The sequence below is a fragment of the Durio zibethinus genome, unplaced genomic scaffold (assembly GCF_047325235.1).
Source record: "Durio zibethinus cultivar Kanyao isolate XHJ-2024 unplaced genomic scaffold, ASM4732523v1 HiC_scaffold_98, whole genome shotgun sequence".
NCBI lineage: Eukaryota > Viridiplantae > Streptophyta > Magnoliopsida > Malvales > Malvaceae > Durio > Durio zibethinus.
This window is the reverse complement of record NW_028322721.1, coordinates 73,759-90,045: the sequence shown is the minus strand read 5'-3', so window position 1 is coordinate 90,045 and position 16,287 is coordinate 73,759. Positions and strand designations below refer to the sequence as shown.

General features: G+C 32.5%; 1 protein-coding gene and 2 non-coding genes across 3 annotated transcripts; 1 reads left to right on the top strand and 2 right to left on the bottom strand.

The window, feature by feature from the left end:
- Positions 1 to 2,017: 2,017 nt before the first annotated feature.
- Positions 2,018 to 2,091, bottom strand: TRNAW-CCA (transfer RNA tryptophan (anticodon CCA)). Its single transcript has one exon. It is a non-coding gene; the product is annotated as a tRNA-Trp (tRNA).
- Positions 2,092 to 2,280: 189 nt separating this feature from the next.
- On the bottom strand, positions 2,281 to 2,354 carry TRNAP-UGG (transfer RNA proline (anticodon UGG)). The gene has a single exon. It is a non-coding gene; the product is annotated as a tRNA-Pro (tRNA).
- Positions 2,355 to 12,557: 10,203 nt separating this feature from the next.
- On the top strand, positions 12,558 to 15,413 carry LOC149509894 (cytochrome b6). The gene is made up of 2 exons (XM_089757644.1): positions 12,558 to 12,958; positions 13,783 to 15,413. Exons 1-2 carry the CDS (start codon positions 12,953 to 12,955, stop codon positions 14,422 to 14,424), a joined length of 648 nt encoding a protein of 215 aa, XP_089613770.1. The 5' UTR covers positions 12,558 to 12,952; the 3' UTR covers positions 14,425 to 15,413.
- Positions 15,414 to 16,287: the final 874 nt, after the last annotated feature.

Genomic DNA, 16,287 nt, shown 5'->3' with positions numbered 1-16,287 from the left:
AGACATAAACAGTCATAGATAATTATGAGATGCAATCCTTCCGAATGGGATAAGAGAATTCCTACTATTATTTAGTATTCTACTACTCTTTTTTTCTTAATTGAAGAAATAATTGGAAAATAAAACAGCAAGTACAAAAATGAGTAATAACCCCCAGTAGAGACTGGTACGATTCAATTCAACATTTTGTTCGTTCGGGTTTGATTGTGTCATAGCTCTATAATTAATTCGGATTAGGTTTATCGTTGGATGAACTGCATTGCTGATATTGACCCCAAAAAAGAAACGGTAGGTACAGCTAGTCCGTGAACAGCCAACCATCGCACTGTAAAAATTGGATAGGTTCGATCTATGGTCATTGGGTCCTCCTAAAAAGATCTACTAAATTCATCGAGTTGTTCCAAAGAATCAAAACGGCCGGTTATTAATGGAATTCCTTGTCGGCTCTCTGTAAAATACTCGTTTGGACGAGGGCTTCCAAACACATCATAAGCTAAACCTGTGCTGACGAATAACCAACCCGCAATGAATAGGGAAGGTATAGTAATACTATGAATGATCCAGTATCGAATACTGGTAATAATATCAGCAAAAGAACGTTCTCCTGTGCTTCCAGACATGCTGAGCTCCGCATATTCTTGTAGGGGATCGATTCCGTAAAAGATGAGATCAGTAAACGGAAATTCACTGAAATTCAATCTTTGTGAGATCGTCAATATTGTACCAAAGGTATTTTTAGAGTATACCGAATCAGTATAGCTATCCTTCTTCTGACACAGCAACGCAATTTCAAACAGTATATCGACATGAAGTGCTAGATAATTTCTTTCTTCTTCTTGCTTGTCGATGTATAACCACGTATCATGCGATAGAAAATTCCTCAAATTCCTGGAATATAATATAGGGGATTCTATTATTGGTTTGGGGCTAGAAACGGAAGATCAGGTAACCCGTGAATCCAACAAGTTTATAATAATTCATGAAGGAAATTATCATATTTCCGCAAGTCAATTAGATGCGAAATCTAAAAATTGACTTTTTTTCGTAATTGCATAAGAGGTTTTGTTTTTTGTTGTAAGCCCTCCTTTTTTTATTTTAAGGAATTGCTTAGTCGTCTAGTAACAAGTAAGAGTAGTCGATAGTATTAGATATAGATAAAAAAAAGAGCAAGGAATAAAAAAAAAATTCTACTAATCAATATTTGTGAGGCGGCCTTTCTTGTATTCTTGTATTAGATCCAAAGGTTTTTTCTTGACCTAACTACAAAGATGATGAATCTATTTCTTTTTCTTTTCTACTCTTGTCCTGCCGCTCTATTTTTGTGAATACCGTTTAGAATGATTGATGAATCAAAAAATTTCAATTGAACTTATTCTTTCAATTGGTATTTTTGCTTATCCCCGTCTCTTTTAAAAATTGAAACTTAGGTAAGTGCTTTATAAACATATGTATAAAAAGAACATATTTCATTTAGCTCCTTCATGCCTACTCTAACTAGTTATTTCGGTTTTTTACTAGCGGCTTTAACTATAACCTCAGCTCTATTTATTGGTCTGAGTAAGATACGACTTATTTGAAAATTAATTGAATGAACGAACAATTAATAAAAACAAAGTTTTCTGTCCTATTCCATATATTCTATAGTTCCTTACCGTGTTAATTATCAATTATTAGTTATTGATATTCATGGGCAATAGAGATTAATATTTAGGGATAGATATTACCTTTCTTTTTCTCCTTTCAAATAAATTGAAATGATTGAAGTTTTTCTATTTGGAATCGTCTTAGGTCTAATTCCTATTACTTTGGCTGGATTATTCGTAACCGCATATTTACAATACATACGTGGTGATCAGTTGGACCTTTGATTAATTAACATCTCTTTTTTTGACTGACCCCTTTAATTTTAATTTAATTAATTTAATTCAAGGAGGTCAAATTCGAATTGCTGTTCAATTTTTTTTTTTTTTTTTTTTTTTTCAGTTCGGTGTAATTTTCGACTTAACAAGAGCGGAATCACGCTCTGTAGGATTTGAACCTACGACATTGGGTTTTGGAGACCCACGTTCTACCGAACTGAACTAAGAGCGCTTTCTTATCATAATAAATAAGACTGTAAAAAAGAGGATTCTTTTATTTTATAACCCCAATACATCGTGCACACCTATACTATCATATATCATATATAATATGAGAAAATGATAGATTATGTATGCTTAATTTTAATCAATCTAAAACTAAAATGGCTCCCTCCTTACTGCTCAAAGGAGAAGTAATAGGTAGGGATGACAGGATTTGAACCCGTGACATTTTGTACCCAAAACAAACGCGCTACCAAGCTGCGCTACATCCCTTTCAATTGGCCTACGATGTTATTGTAGAGAATCCCTGTCTTGTTTTCCACACCCTTATTTCATCTATTGATATACAAAAATTATCTTTCCATTTCCTCTTTTTGGTCTCATATCATATAACAACCATATAATGAATAATAAATGAATCTTTTTGGCGGGAATTCTCAGGCAGAAAGGGACCTATTTTGCTGTTTTAAGAAAAGGAAAATCTTATCTATCGAATCATTGTACATTTAAATTTTAATTTTGAATTAGGAATTCCGGGTACAAATATACAAATACAAGTGGTCTTTAACCACACATACATGTGATTATATATGTATTACCATAATGTATGTAATACGATAAAGAAGGAGGATTTTAAATGCGAGATCTAAAAACATATCTTTCCGTAGCACCGGTACTAAGTACTCTCTGGTTCGGTTCTTTAGCGGGTTTATTGATAGAGATCAATCGTTTCTTCCCGGATGCGTTAACATTCCCTTTTTTTTAATTCTAGTTATTGTCGCGGGACGGGGTGAAAAAGATTAGATCGATATACAATCAAATATCTGTGACTAATCTCTCGCCCCCCCTTGACTTTAGTTGTTTTTAGAATTATAATTATATAAGAAATGAATTCTAATTATATAAGAAATAATTCTATTTAGTTTTTTTAGAATTCTAATTATATAAGAATTATATAAAATAAATAAGGAAGGTAGAACGAAAAAAGTGGATTGAACCTCAACAAAACTTGGGTTCAAGCTCCAATTAAATTACTAGTAGAGCGAAAAGAGAAATGTGGCTGGAACAACAGTATCCTACAAGATACTTAAAGAAAATACCGTACTGTGATTCTAAATCGAGTTAGAAATCATTGTATTACTTATTTACTATTAGTATAATACATATTGATTTACTATATTGATTGCAATTGATTGCAACGAAATCTTTCAGGATTTGGTTTTGAGTTAGCAACTTTTATTTATTTATTTTCATTCCTTTCTTCTTCACTTTTGATCGGAAAATAGAAGAGTTGGGTGAATTAAAAACTCAAAGGGGGTTCATGGCCAAGAGTAAAGATGTCCGAGTAACGATTATTTTGGAATGTACCAGTTGTGTTCGAAACGTCGTTAATAAGGAATCAACGGGCATTTCCAGGTATATTACTCAAAAAAATCGACACAATACGCCTAGTCGATTGGAATTGAAGAAATTCTGTTCCTATTGTTACAAACATACAATTCACGGGGAGATAAAGAAATAAATCGAATCAAGTACTCGTATGTCAACCCTTCCCGAGAATATGAGAAAATAGGACATTAGGTATTTAGGTAACATTAGGTATTTAGTATGAGAAAATAGGACATTAGGTATTCAGGTATAATAATATATATTATATAATATATTAAGTAATATTAAGTATATAATTAGTTAGATATAATATATAACTAATATATAACAAATATTTTATTTATATATTAGTCTATATTTGTATTTCCTTGTCTATTCCACGCTTTCTTTTTAAAGTGAAGTTTTTAGTTTTAAATTATTCGATATGCACGTTAATAAATTTTTAACCTTTTTAACCTGGTATATGATTGTATCAATATTCTTTTATTTTTTTTTATTCTATTTTTTATTTAGTTCTTATTTTTTTAATAATTTTTTTCTTTATTCTCGAGTCAATTATTTATTTTTTTAGTTTACCGTCTTCGAATGATTTTTAGTTTACAGTCTTCGAATGATTAGGAGTTGGATTTTCATTGATTAGGAATTAGATTTTTAATATCACTAACTATTTTTTTTTTTATTTTCTATTCGTGCATAATGATTATTTTAATATTGTTAATTTTAATATTGTTGTTAATTTTAATATTGTTAATATTGTATTATTTATTATATTGTATGATTTATTCATTACTATATTTTTTAGTTATTACTATATTTTGTATTTATTACTATATTTCATTATTTATTTCTTATTTTATTAATTATTTATTATTTTCGTGTCGGTTCTATATATATTTATAAATTATATTTATTTATTATTTATGTATTATCACAGTTATAGATATTTATTTAAATTATATTTATATATTAAATATATTAAAATATTAAATTATATTTATATTTTATATATTAAATATATTAAAATATGAAATTATATTTATATATATTTATAAATTATATTTATTTATTATTTATGTATTATCACAGTTATAGATATTTATTTAAATTATATTTATATATTAAATATATTAAAATATTAAATTATATTTATATTTTATATATTAAATATATTAAAATATGAAATTATATTTATATATTAAATATATTAAAATATGAAATTATATTTATATATTAAATATATTAAAATATGAAATTATATTTATATATTAAATATATTAAAATATGAAATTATATTTATATATTAAATATATTAAAATATGAAATTATATTTAAATAAATATCTATAAATAATATAATAATAAAATAAACTAATAAAATAAACAAATAAATAATAAATAAATAATTAAAATAAACTAATAAAATAAACAAATAAATAAGAAATAAATAATAAATAAATAATACAATAATAAAAAAAACAAAGCAAATCGTATTTATTCTATTAATTCTATAATTTGAATTTGATCCGATCAAAATAGGATTTTAGAAAAGGATAGGATAGGATTATTTTTAGAAATAAGGAATAAAGAAATGATGGATAAATACAAGCGATCTTTTCGTAGGCGTTTGCCCCCGATCCAATCGGGGGATCGAATTGATTATAGAAACATGAGTTTAATTAGTCGATTTATTAGTGAACAAGGAAAAATCTTATCTAGGCGAGTAAATAGATTGACTTTAAAACAACAACGATTAATTACTATTGCTATAAAACAAGCTCGTATTTTATCTTCGTTACCCTTTATTAATAATGAGAAACGATTTGAAAGAAGGGAGTCGACCGCTAGAACTAGAACCAGAAATGAGAAACGATTTGAAAGAAGAGAGTCGACCGCTAGAACTACTGCTCTTAGAACCAGAAATAAATAGGCTTACCCTTCAATTGACTCAAAATTATCAAACGTAGACTGATGCTTTATTCAAAAAATCTGATAATCAAAATTGTCGTGTCGTAAGAAAAAAGAAATAAATAAAAGAATCGAATCGGGTTGGGGAAGAAAAATAAATTTTTTTTTTTTTTATTGAGCGTCTTCGCTCATCTTGTTTTCTTGTTTTGATGACCTTATCAGAATTTTTTTATCATATTAATTTCTACTCTACCTCCCTCGAGTTCATTCTCGAGGGAACCCCATTTCATTTAAAGCATTTCGGTGGATTCCTTCCGATCTCCTTATTTTATAATCTCGTTGGAAATCATATAAAGACAATTCCTATTTGAGATAGCTATTTGTGCAAGTATTTTACGATTAAGAAGCAACTGTTTCTTGTACCGATTTTTTATTAATCTACTATAATTATAGGATACCCCCATTCCTCGAATTCCTGCATTTATTCGAGTGATCCACAAACGACGAAAATATCTTTTTTTCCTATCTCTATCCCGATCAGCCGAAACCAAAGCTCTTACTCTTTGTCTCCGAGCTATATATCCCTCTTTCATTCTGGTCATTGAATAAAAGAAATTTTGATGAATAACTAATTCTTTCTTTCAGTTATTCTTTTCTAGTCTATTAATAACAAAACGGATTCTTCCAATGTATAAAATAAAAATTCCAATGGCTTTTGCTACTATAACCGTCCCGCCCACGATTTTTCCTTTTTTCTAGGCATTTCATTTCGCCTTGAAATAAGAAATTGTATTGATACTAGGTATCAAAAAAAGCATATTAACTAAAATAAAGGAGTAAATAGAAATGGATAAATAAATAGTGGGTTCCATCGTTTCTATGGTTACTTCTTAAACGGTGAGGTCCCCTCTATACACCGGAGCTCATTCCTTCATTTAACATTTAATTGGTAACTTGTACAGTTCACACTCTTCGGCTCTACTCATAAATTTTTCAGTAATAGATCTTTCACAACGAGATCTATCTTATACAGTAACGGTATGTAATTAGGAGGATTAATTGGGTAGCTGACCCTGTTAGTCCGTTCTTTGCAAGAGTCGAAGCATAATCTTTTTGCTTTTTAAATAGGATTTTCCCCGCTTAATGGATAAGCATTTGCTACCAATGGGGAATTTTTAAAAAATTCCAAGATTGGATTTGCGCCAATGGAAACCATAAATTTCATACACAATAGAAGGATATGGTAGATCTATCTTTTTTAGATAGTGAACGGAAGAACCCCATTCTATTCACTGGTACTGATCGTTGATACTGAAAAATTGTTTCCTTTTTCTCAGCCCATGATCTGAACAAGTCGCACATACACCCTAGTACATCTTCCTCGGCGCTGAGGACATCCCCGAAGAGCAGGGGCTTTCGTGACATTTCTAATTGGCTGTCTTGCATTTCTAATAAGTTGTTTAATAGTTGGCATGCTGAATCATATACAATCATATACATAATAGACTGGTTTAGATCGATCCTAACCAGATGATTATGAATTACTTCTTTTTCTCTTTAATAGATTAATAAAATATTAATCTATTAAAGAGAAAAAGAAGGAAAGGAATAAGAGGGATTAAATCAATCTAAATCAAAATTAAATGGTGTTCCATTGTCGTCAAATGGTGGTCTTCCATTGCCATTGTCGTCAAATGGTGGTCTTCCATTGCCATTGTCGTCAAATGGTGGTCTTCCATTGCCATTGTCGTCAAATGGTGGTCTTCCATTGCCATTGTCGTCAAATGGTGGTCTTCCATTGCCATTGTCGTCAAATGGTGGTCTTCCATTGCCATTGTCGTCAAATGGTGGTCTTCCATTGCCATTGTCGTCAAATGGTGGTCTTCCATTGCCATTGTCGTCAAATGGTGGTCTTCCATTGCCATTGTCGTTAACTAGTCTCCATTTTTTATTCACTATAGGTTTGTTATTCACTATAGGTTTGTTATTCACTATAGGTTTGTTATTCACTATAGGTTTTTCATTCACTATAGGTTTTTCATTCACTATAGGTTTTTCATTCACTATAGGTTTTTCATTCACTATAGGTTTGTTATTCACTATAGGTTTTTCATTCACTATAGGTTTTTCATTCACTATAGGTTTTTCATTCACTATAGGTTTTTCATTCACTATAGGTCTCGATTCTGTACGCACTATATGATCCACAATTCCATGATCTTTGGCTTCTTTTGCTGACATAAAATTATCTCTTTCCATGTCTTTGTTTATAACCCATCGGGGCTGGCCCGTTCTTTGTACATAAGCCTCTATGATGTCTTCTTGCATTTTCATTACTTCGTCTGTTTCCATGACCCAGTCTTTGAAGCCATCATCCTTAAGCATACTAATAGGTTGATGGATCATTACCCTGATGATATAACATACTTCTAACTCACATAATGAGGCGAGAAGAATAGCTATAGAATTGAACAACCGTACAGGCATTTTTTGCGCATTGCATACGGCTTTACAATTGCATACGGCTTTACAATGGAATTCTCTTTTTTCTTTCATCGAAAAAAAGAGAAAATATAGAGTCTATTAGACCCAGATTAATAAATAATCCAATTACCATCCTTCTTTTTCTTTTTTTTTCGGAAAAGTTTAAAAATACTATGATGGCTCCGTTGCTTTATATATTTATTTCGTCTGTGATTCAGCAATCCCAAAGTTTCTTTTTTTTTTTGAAAAAAAAAAAAGAAAGAAAAAAAATAGTCTTTTTTTTTTTCGTACTCTTTCATAACATAAATATTGTTAATAGCCTCTGGTAGGAAAAGAAAAAAAGTTTGTGACGCCTGAGATGGGCCCACGATAGCTAAGATCAAATTGGAAATGCCCCTTCTCTCATACTACTCTTTCGATACATAATCTAATATTTTTTTTTGAAAAAAAAAAAAAGAAATAAAAAAAAAATTTCATATCGAATTCAAAGTGCCATGCTATTATTACTTACTAATTCATATTTCATATGGCGAAGGCATAGTCTTCTTTTTTCTTTCCATCAATAATAAAAAAAAAAAACTCATTGGCGCCGAGCGTGAGGGAATGCTCTGCGTTTGGTAATTTCTCCTCCGACCAAGAGAAAAGCTGCGATTGAAGCGGTCAATCCCATGGCTAGTGTATGCACATCTGGTTCCACTGCTTGCATAGTATCAAAAAGAGATAATCCAGATACTATCCCTCCGCCAGGAGAGTTTATAAAAAAAAACAGGTCTCGGCTATTACTCTCTATACTGAGATAGATCATAATACCCGCAAGTTGATTCGAGGTCTGGATATCAAGCTCTTTGCCCAAAAAAAGCAATCTTTCTCGATAAATTCGGTTGATTAGGATAAAATTGTATCCCTTAGTAGCCGTACAGGCACCTTTTGATGCATACGGTTCAACAAAAATTGCGAAAAAAAATCAATGTGTAGATTCCAGCCATCCTTTGTTTTTTCTAGTCGGACCTTTCTAACTTCTAATTTCTAATGAAGGGGCTTTTTCTTACATTTTTTAAATAAAATGAAATTTAAAATTAAATTAAAGAAAGATGAGTTTTGGCCCGTTTTCCTATAATATAGAAAAAATTCGCTAAACTTATTGCACAAACTTTTCATTGATCCATTTTTTTTTCATTGCGATTCAATCCAAATCACGATGTCATTTTCTTGTTCCTGAATGGGGTTCGTCAATTTTTTATTCAATTTTTTTAGGTTTATGCTCTACTCCGAGTAAAGATCTGCCCGATTTTTATTTGCACATATAGGACAAATGACCCAATACCACGTCTTTTTGCTATGATTTCATTTCCTTTTTTTATTTTAATTTAATTCCTTTTTCTTTCATGTTTTTCGCCAAATATTCAACGTATTTCCCATATTATTCGATTGATTAACAGTTTGAAATCGCTCTTATTTATAATTAAAAAAAAAAAGAAAAATTATGATTATGATATAGGTGGTAATCATAAATATATTACCAATTGGGTTTTTTCTAAACGGAGCCTGGATACTTCATTTTATCAGTCCAACCAAGCCAACCATAAATCATTCTAATTGAAAATATTAATCTGGATACACCCCCATGAAATGGATCTCTAATTGCACTTCATTACACTTCCCGCTACAAATTTTTGATAATTCAATCAATCTTTTTGGGGCGAAACAGGGGATATCTCGATCGGGCGAGAGAACGGGGGAATCCCATATGACCCAATATATTTGACAAGTCGCACTATATGTCAACCCAGCTTGCATCGTTATCTCCCGGAACTTGAAAAGGAACTTTTGGAATACCAACAGGCATAAAGTAAAAAGAATGTAAAATTATATTTCGCTTTGATTGTGGAAGCGTAATACGTAATGTAATACGTAATAATGGTCTTATCTTAATAATATGTAATATTATATTTCACTTTGATTGTGGAAGCGTAATACGTAATGTAATACGTAATAATGGTCTTATCTTAATAATATGTAATATTATAATATGTAATATTATATTTCACTTTGATTGTGGAAGCGTAATACGTAATGTAATACGTAATAATGGTCTTATCTTAATAATATGTAATATTATAATATGTAATATTATATTTCACTTTGATTGTGGAAGCGTAATACGTAATGTAATACGTAATAATGGTCTTATCTTAATAATATGTAATAATGGTCTTAATAATATGGGCCTTTATCATATTTTATACATAGATAGACTAAGGCCATAAAATAAAGAAAGGCGGAATGAATGAAAGAGAATTCTTACGAATAGGTCCTTTGAATGATGAACAAATAGGGATGCATTCATTCATAAAAAATAGGATCAACCCCCATTGCGTATTGATACTTATCGAGTATAGAATAGATCTGCTTCTCTTTTTTCTTCTGAGCCGAATTCTTCCCTTATTACTAATGGAATAGAACAAACATTAATCCTTTCTCCGAAAGAATCCACCGAAAAGGGGAGGTATTCCAATGCAATAAAGTTACATAGTGTCTATTTTTCGTTGATTTGATAAAGGGGTATTTCCATGGGTTTGCCTTGGTATCGTGTTCATACTGTCGTATTGAATGATCCCGGTCGCTTGCTTTCTGTTCATATAATGCATACAGCTCTGGTTGCTGGTTGGGCCGGTTCAATGGCTCTATATGAATTAGCTGTTTTTGATCCCTCCGATCCCGTTCTTGATCCAATGTGGAGACAAGGTATGTTCGTTATACCCTTCATGACTCGTTTAGGAATAACCAATTCATGGGGCGGTTGGAGTATTACGGGGCGGACTATAACAAATCCGGGTATTTGGAGTTACGAAGGTGTGGCCGGAGCACATATTGTGTTTTCTGGCTTGTGCTTCTTGGCAGCTATCTGGCATTGGGTATATTGGGATCTAGAAATTTTTTGTGATGAGCGCACAGGAAAACCCTCTTTGGATTTGCCCAAGATTTTTGGAATTCATTTATTTCTCTCAGGAGTGGCTTGCTTTGGCTTTGGCGCATTTCATGTAACAGGATTGTATGGTCCTGGAATATGGGTGTCCGACCCTTATGGACTAACCGGAAAGGTACAACCTGTAAATCCAGCGTGGGGCGTGGAAGGTTTTGATCCTTTTGTTCCGGGAGGAATAGCCTCTCATCATATTGCAGCAGGGACATTGGGCATATTAGCGGGCTTATTCCATCTTAGTGTCCGTCCGCCCCAACGTTTATACAAAGGATTACGTATGGGAAATATTGAAACCGTCCTTTCCAGTAGTATAGCTGCTGTCTTTTTTGCAGCTTTTGTTGTTACTGGAACTATGTGGTATGGTTCAGCAACTACCCCCATCGAATTATTTGGTCCTACTCGTTATCAATGGGATCAAGGATACTTCCAGCAAGAAATATATCGAAGGGTTAGTGCTGGGTTAGCCGAAAATCAAAGTTTATCAGAAGCTTGGTCTAAAATTCCTGAAAAATTAGCTTTTTATGATTACATTGGCAATAATCCGGCAAAAGGAGGATTATTCAGAGCGGGTTCAATGGACAACGGGGATGGAATAGCCGTTGGGTGGTTAGGACACCCTATCTTTAGAGATAAAGAAGGGCGTGAACTTTTTGTACGTCGTATGCCTACTTTTTTTGAAACATTTCCGGTTGTTTTGGTAGACGGAGACGGAATTGTTAGAGCGGATGTTCCTTTTAGAAGGGCAGAATCGAAGTATAGTGTCGAACAAGTAGGTGTAACTGTTGAGTTCTATGGTGGCGAACTCAATGGAGTGAGTTATAGTGATCCTGCTACTGTGAAAAAATATGCTAGACGTGCTCAATTGGGTGAAATTTTTGAATTAGATCGTGCTACTTTGAAATCCGATGGTGTTTTTCGTAGCAGTCCAAGGGGTTGGTTTACTTTTGGGCATGCTTCGTTTGCTTTGCTTTTCTTCTTCGGACACATTTGGCATGGTGCTAGAACCCTGTTCAGAGATGTTTTTGCCGGTATTGATCCAGATTTGGATGCTCAAGTGGAATTTGGAGCATTCCAAAAACTTGGAGATCCAACTACAAGAAGACAAGTAGTCTGATGCAAGATTGCTTTGTTATTTTTCGCTTCTATTTTCTGTTTGTGATTTGACATAGGCTGCTGTATAAAATCTTGATTAAAATCGCTGCCTTTTCTTTGATTCTTGTTCTTTCGTTATTTTATTCGGGAGATGATTCTAAATAAATAGGTACGGAAGCTATAATTGTAAACCACGATCGAATTTATGGAAGCATTGGTTTATACATTCCTCTTAGTATCTACTCTAGGGATAATTTTTTTCGCTATCTTTTTTCGAGAACCGCCTAAAGTTCCAACTAAAAAAATGAAATGATTTTTCATTATCTCAATTGAAGTAATGAGCCTCCCAATATTATATTGGGAGGCTCATTACTTCAATTAGTCCCCGTGTTCCTCGAATGGATCCCTTAATTGTTGAGAGGGTTGCCCAAAGGCAGTATATAAGGCGTACCCAGTAAAACTTACAAGTAAACCAGATATAGAGATGGCGACTAAAGTTGCTGTTTCCATTATTATATAATTATATAAATAATATATATAAATATAAATATAAATAATATAAATATAAATATAATTTCAAGATCACAATGGATCTATGATAAGATCGTTTATTTACAGCGGAATGATATACAAAGTCAACAGATCTCACTGAATACAAAATAAGATTTATGGCTACACAAACCGTTGAGGGTAGTTCTAGATCTGGTCCAAGACGAACTGTTGTAGGGGATTTTTTGAAACCATTGAATTCGGAATATGGTAAAGTAGCTCCTGGATGGGGAACGACTCCTTTGATGGGTGTCGCAATGGCTTTATTTTCGATATTCTTATCTATTATTTTGGAGATTTATAATTCTTCCGTTTTACTGGATGGAATTTCGCTGAATTAGATTCACAAGAACCACGAAGCCTCGCTTTTCAATACAAAAAGTGAAACTTTTAGTTCTCGGATTTTTTTTAGCCCATTCTATTTTGGTAGTTCGACCGCGAAATTTTTTTTGTTTCTGTATTTCCGGAATATGAGTGTGTGACTTGTTATAATTGATCCTATTGATAGTACAGAAAATGGGTCTGTCCTCTTGATCGAGATAGTTTTATCCCGTCGGATAGCCATTCTAGTATCTGGAGCACGGAATATATGAAATGGATCACGAAGTATTCGAACTATGATTCATACTTAATATTCAAACCTCGCGGCCGGACTCAAAAAAAAAAAAAATTTTCAAAGAAAGAGGTTTTTTATTTATAAATCGAGAAATTTTTTCTTCTTTCAAACTCTCATTTAGTTTATGCTTATTTTGATCAAAGGACAAACCTTTCTTTTCTTTGTATTTTTATTTATTATATCTATTCTATTCATTGAATAAGTGATGATCCAATAATTCTTACTCAAAGAATCTTTGGACTTAGTTTGAAGGTTTTATTGAATCATCGCGGTTCTGGTATGAATCTGAAGTTTCAATTGATTCATAGGGTCTTAACAAGAGAATTCCTATTAAAAATAAAGAAAACAAGAATAAAGCCACATTCCATATAAATAACAAATCAAAGCAAAGAAAAAGAAAAGAAATAAGTAGGTAAATAGAAGATTCAAGAGGCCTGATCAACATAAAGACGAATGCGCCGACTTGATTTTTTGGCATTATAATTACAACTACAAAAAAGAGCTTTCGGATTTTTACTCTTTTGTGTCTTCAGATAAAATTGAATGAAAAGATTAAGAAGTTTCAAACTTTCTATTCCATATCCGTTTCAGCTATTATTTGGGTGTTTTTGTTTGAGCTGTACGAGATGAAATTCTCATATACGGTTCTCAGGGGGGGAGTCCTCTTGGTTTACCTATCTCAATAAAGTCTATGATTGGTTCGAAGAACGCCTCGAGATTCAGGCGATTGCAGATGATATAACTAGTAAATATGTTCCTCCTCATGTTAACATATTTTATTGTCTAGGAGGAATTACGCTTACTTGTTTTTTGGTACAAGTAGCTACAGGATTTGCTATGACTTTTTACTATCGTCCAACCGTTACTGAGGCTTTTACTTCTGTTCAATACATAATGACTGAAGCTAACTTTGGTTGGTTAATCCGATCAGTTCATCGATGGTCGGCAAGTATGATGGTCTTAATGATGATCCTGCACGTATTTCGTGTCTATCTCACTGGTGGTTTTAAAAAACCTCGCGAATTGACTTGGGTTACAGGCGTGGTTCTGGCTGTGTTGACTGCATCTTTTGGTGTAACAGGTTATTCCTTACCTTGGGACCAAATTGGTTATTGGGCAGTCAAAATCGTAACAGGCGTTCCGGAAGCTATTCCGGTAATAGGATCGCCTTTGGTAGAGTTATTGCGTGGAAGTGCTAGTGTGGGACAATCCACTTTGACCCGTTTTTATAGTTTACACACTTTTGTATTACCCCTTCTTACTGCTGTATTTATGTTAATGCATTTCCTAATGATACGTAAGCAAGGCATTTCTGGTCCTTTATAGAGAATATAGACCATAGCTATATTGTAACCAATCATTTATCTTATTACTTGCCAATCATTTATCTTATTACTTGGGGGAGGAACAATAGTATTTCATTGCTACAAATATGGATTGTTGAAAAAAAAAAAAAAATAAGACATGTATTTGGATATTTCCTTTCAACTCCACAATATTCTATTATTTATTTGATATGACATGAATAGTTGAAGGGAATTCCCCGAAGAGAAAATGGATTATGGGAGTGTGTGACTTGAACTATTGATTGGGCCATGCAGAAATATGCCTTTATCTGCTACATTGGAATTCACAACCAAATGTGTCTTTGTTCCAACCACCGTGTAAGCCCCATACAAAGGATAGGCTGGTTCGCTTGAAGAGAATCTTTTCTATGATCAGACCTGACGATGTCGTGTATGAACAGGGCTCCGTAAGATCCAGTAGAATAAGTGATTTGGCATAATGCAAATTAGATTTTATTTATTTATTTTTATTTTTTTTTTACTTTCTTATCTTAATAGTATGAAAATACATTCATTTCTTCTGCATCGACCCGATTTATTATTATTATACTATCGGAGTGAAACAAGGGATCTAAAGAAGAGCAAAGGCTAGACTATATTAGTAACAAGTAAATCCTTTGTATGTAAAAAATCTCGATATATTTTTGGGATAAAGGTGAATCGCAAGGCCTAAGACGACCCAGAAAGCACTTGATCACGATCAACTTTGTACGCCTACTTGGGTATTGAGCATTTACCTGTAAAAATGGCATTCCTTGGAATGTATAGTTGCAACTTCGTAAAATGGAATCAGGTAACTTTTTTCTTACATATGAAATCATTCATATATGTGTGGATAACATATAGATTCATTTTATATGTATCCGTTTGTATCCATTTGATTCGATTGATTTTTGCTTGAGCCGGATGATGAAAAATTATCATGTCCGGTTCCTTCGGGGGATGGATCTAGAAAAATTCACCTATCCTAATAACAAAAAAACCTGACTTGAACGATCCTGTATTAAGAGCTAAATTAGCTAAAGGTATGGGTCATAATTATTATGGGGAACCCGCATGGCCCAATGATCTTTTATATATTTTTCCAGTAGTAATTCTCGGTACTATTGCTTGTAACGTAGGCTTAGCGGTTCTAGAACCTTCAATGATTGGTGAACCCGCGGATCCATTTGCAACTCCTTTGGAAATATTACCTGAATGGTATTTCTTTCCTGTATTTCAAATACTTCGTACAGTACCTAACAAGTTATTGGGTGTTCTTTTAATGGTTTCAGTACCTGCGGGATTATTAACAGTACCTTTTTTGGAAAATGTTAATAAATTCCAAAATCCATTTCGTCGTCCAGTAGCGACAACCGTTTTTTTGATTGGTACTGCGGTGGCCCTTTGGTTGGGTATTGGAGCAACATTACCGATTGATAAATCCCTAACTTTAGGTCTTTTTTAAATTGAATCAATTTTAAAATAAAATATCATGATGTGCGTATCTAGGGAGTAGTCACTTCAAAGTCAAAGTGAATTCTCCCTAGATACATTTATTCAATTCTGGTCCCAATATATGGATTGTGCTGAAGGTTCAAAATCCATTTTCGTTTTTTTTTTTTTTTTCTAATTTTCTAAAGTAAAAAAAAAAAAAATGAAATAAATCCTAAATCCAATGGATTTAAAATTTTGGTAAATCAATTTCGCAATGCTTTTCTACTTCTTTTCTAGAATGCCCAATATTTGTTTTACATCTTCTATGCGAAAGTGTTCAATTTTCATAAGGTCTTCTTGACTGTTATTCAAAAGGTCCAATAATGTATGTATATTGGACTTTTTGAGACAATTATAGATCCTGGGA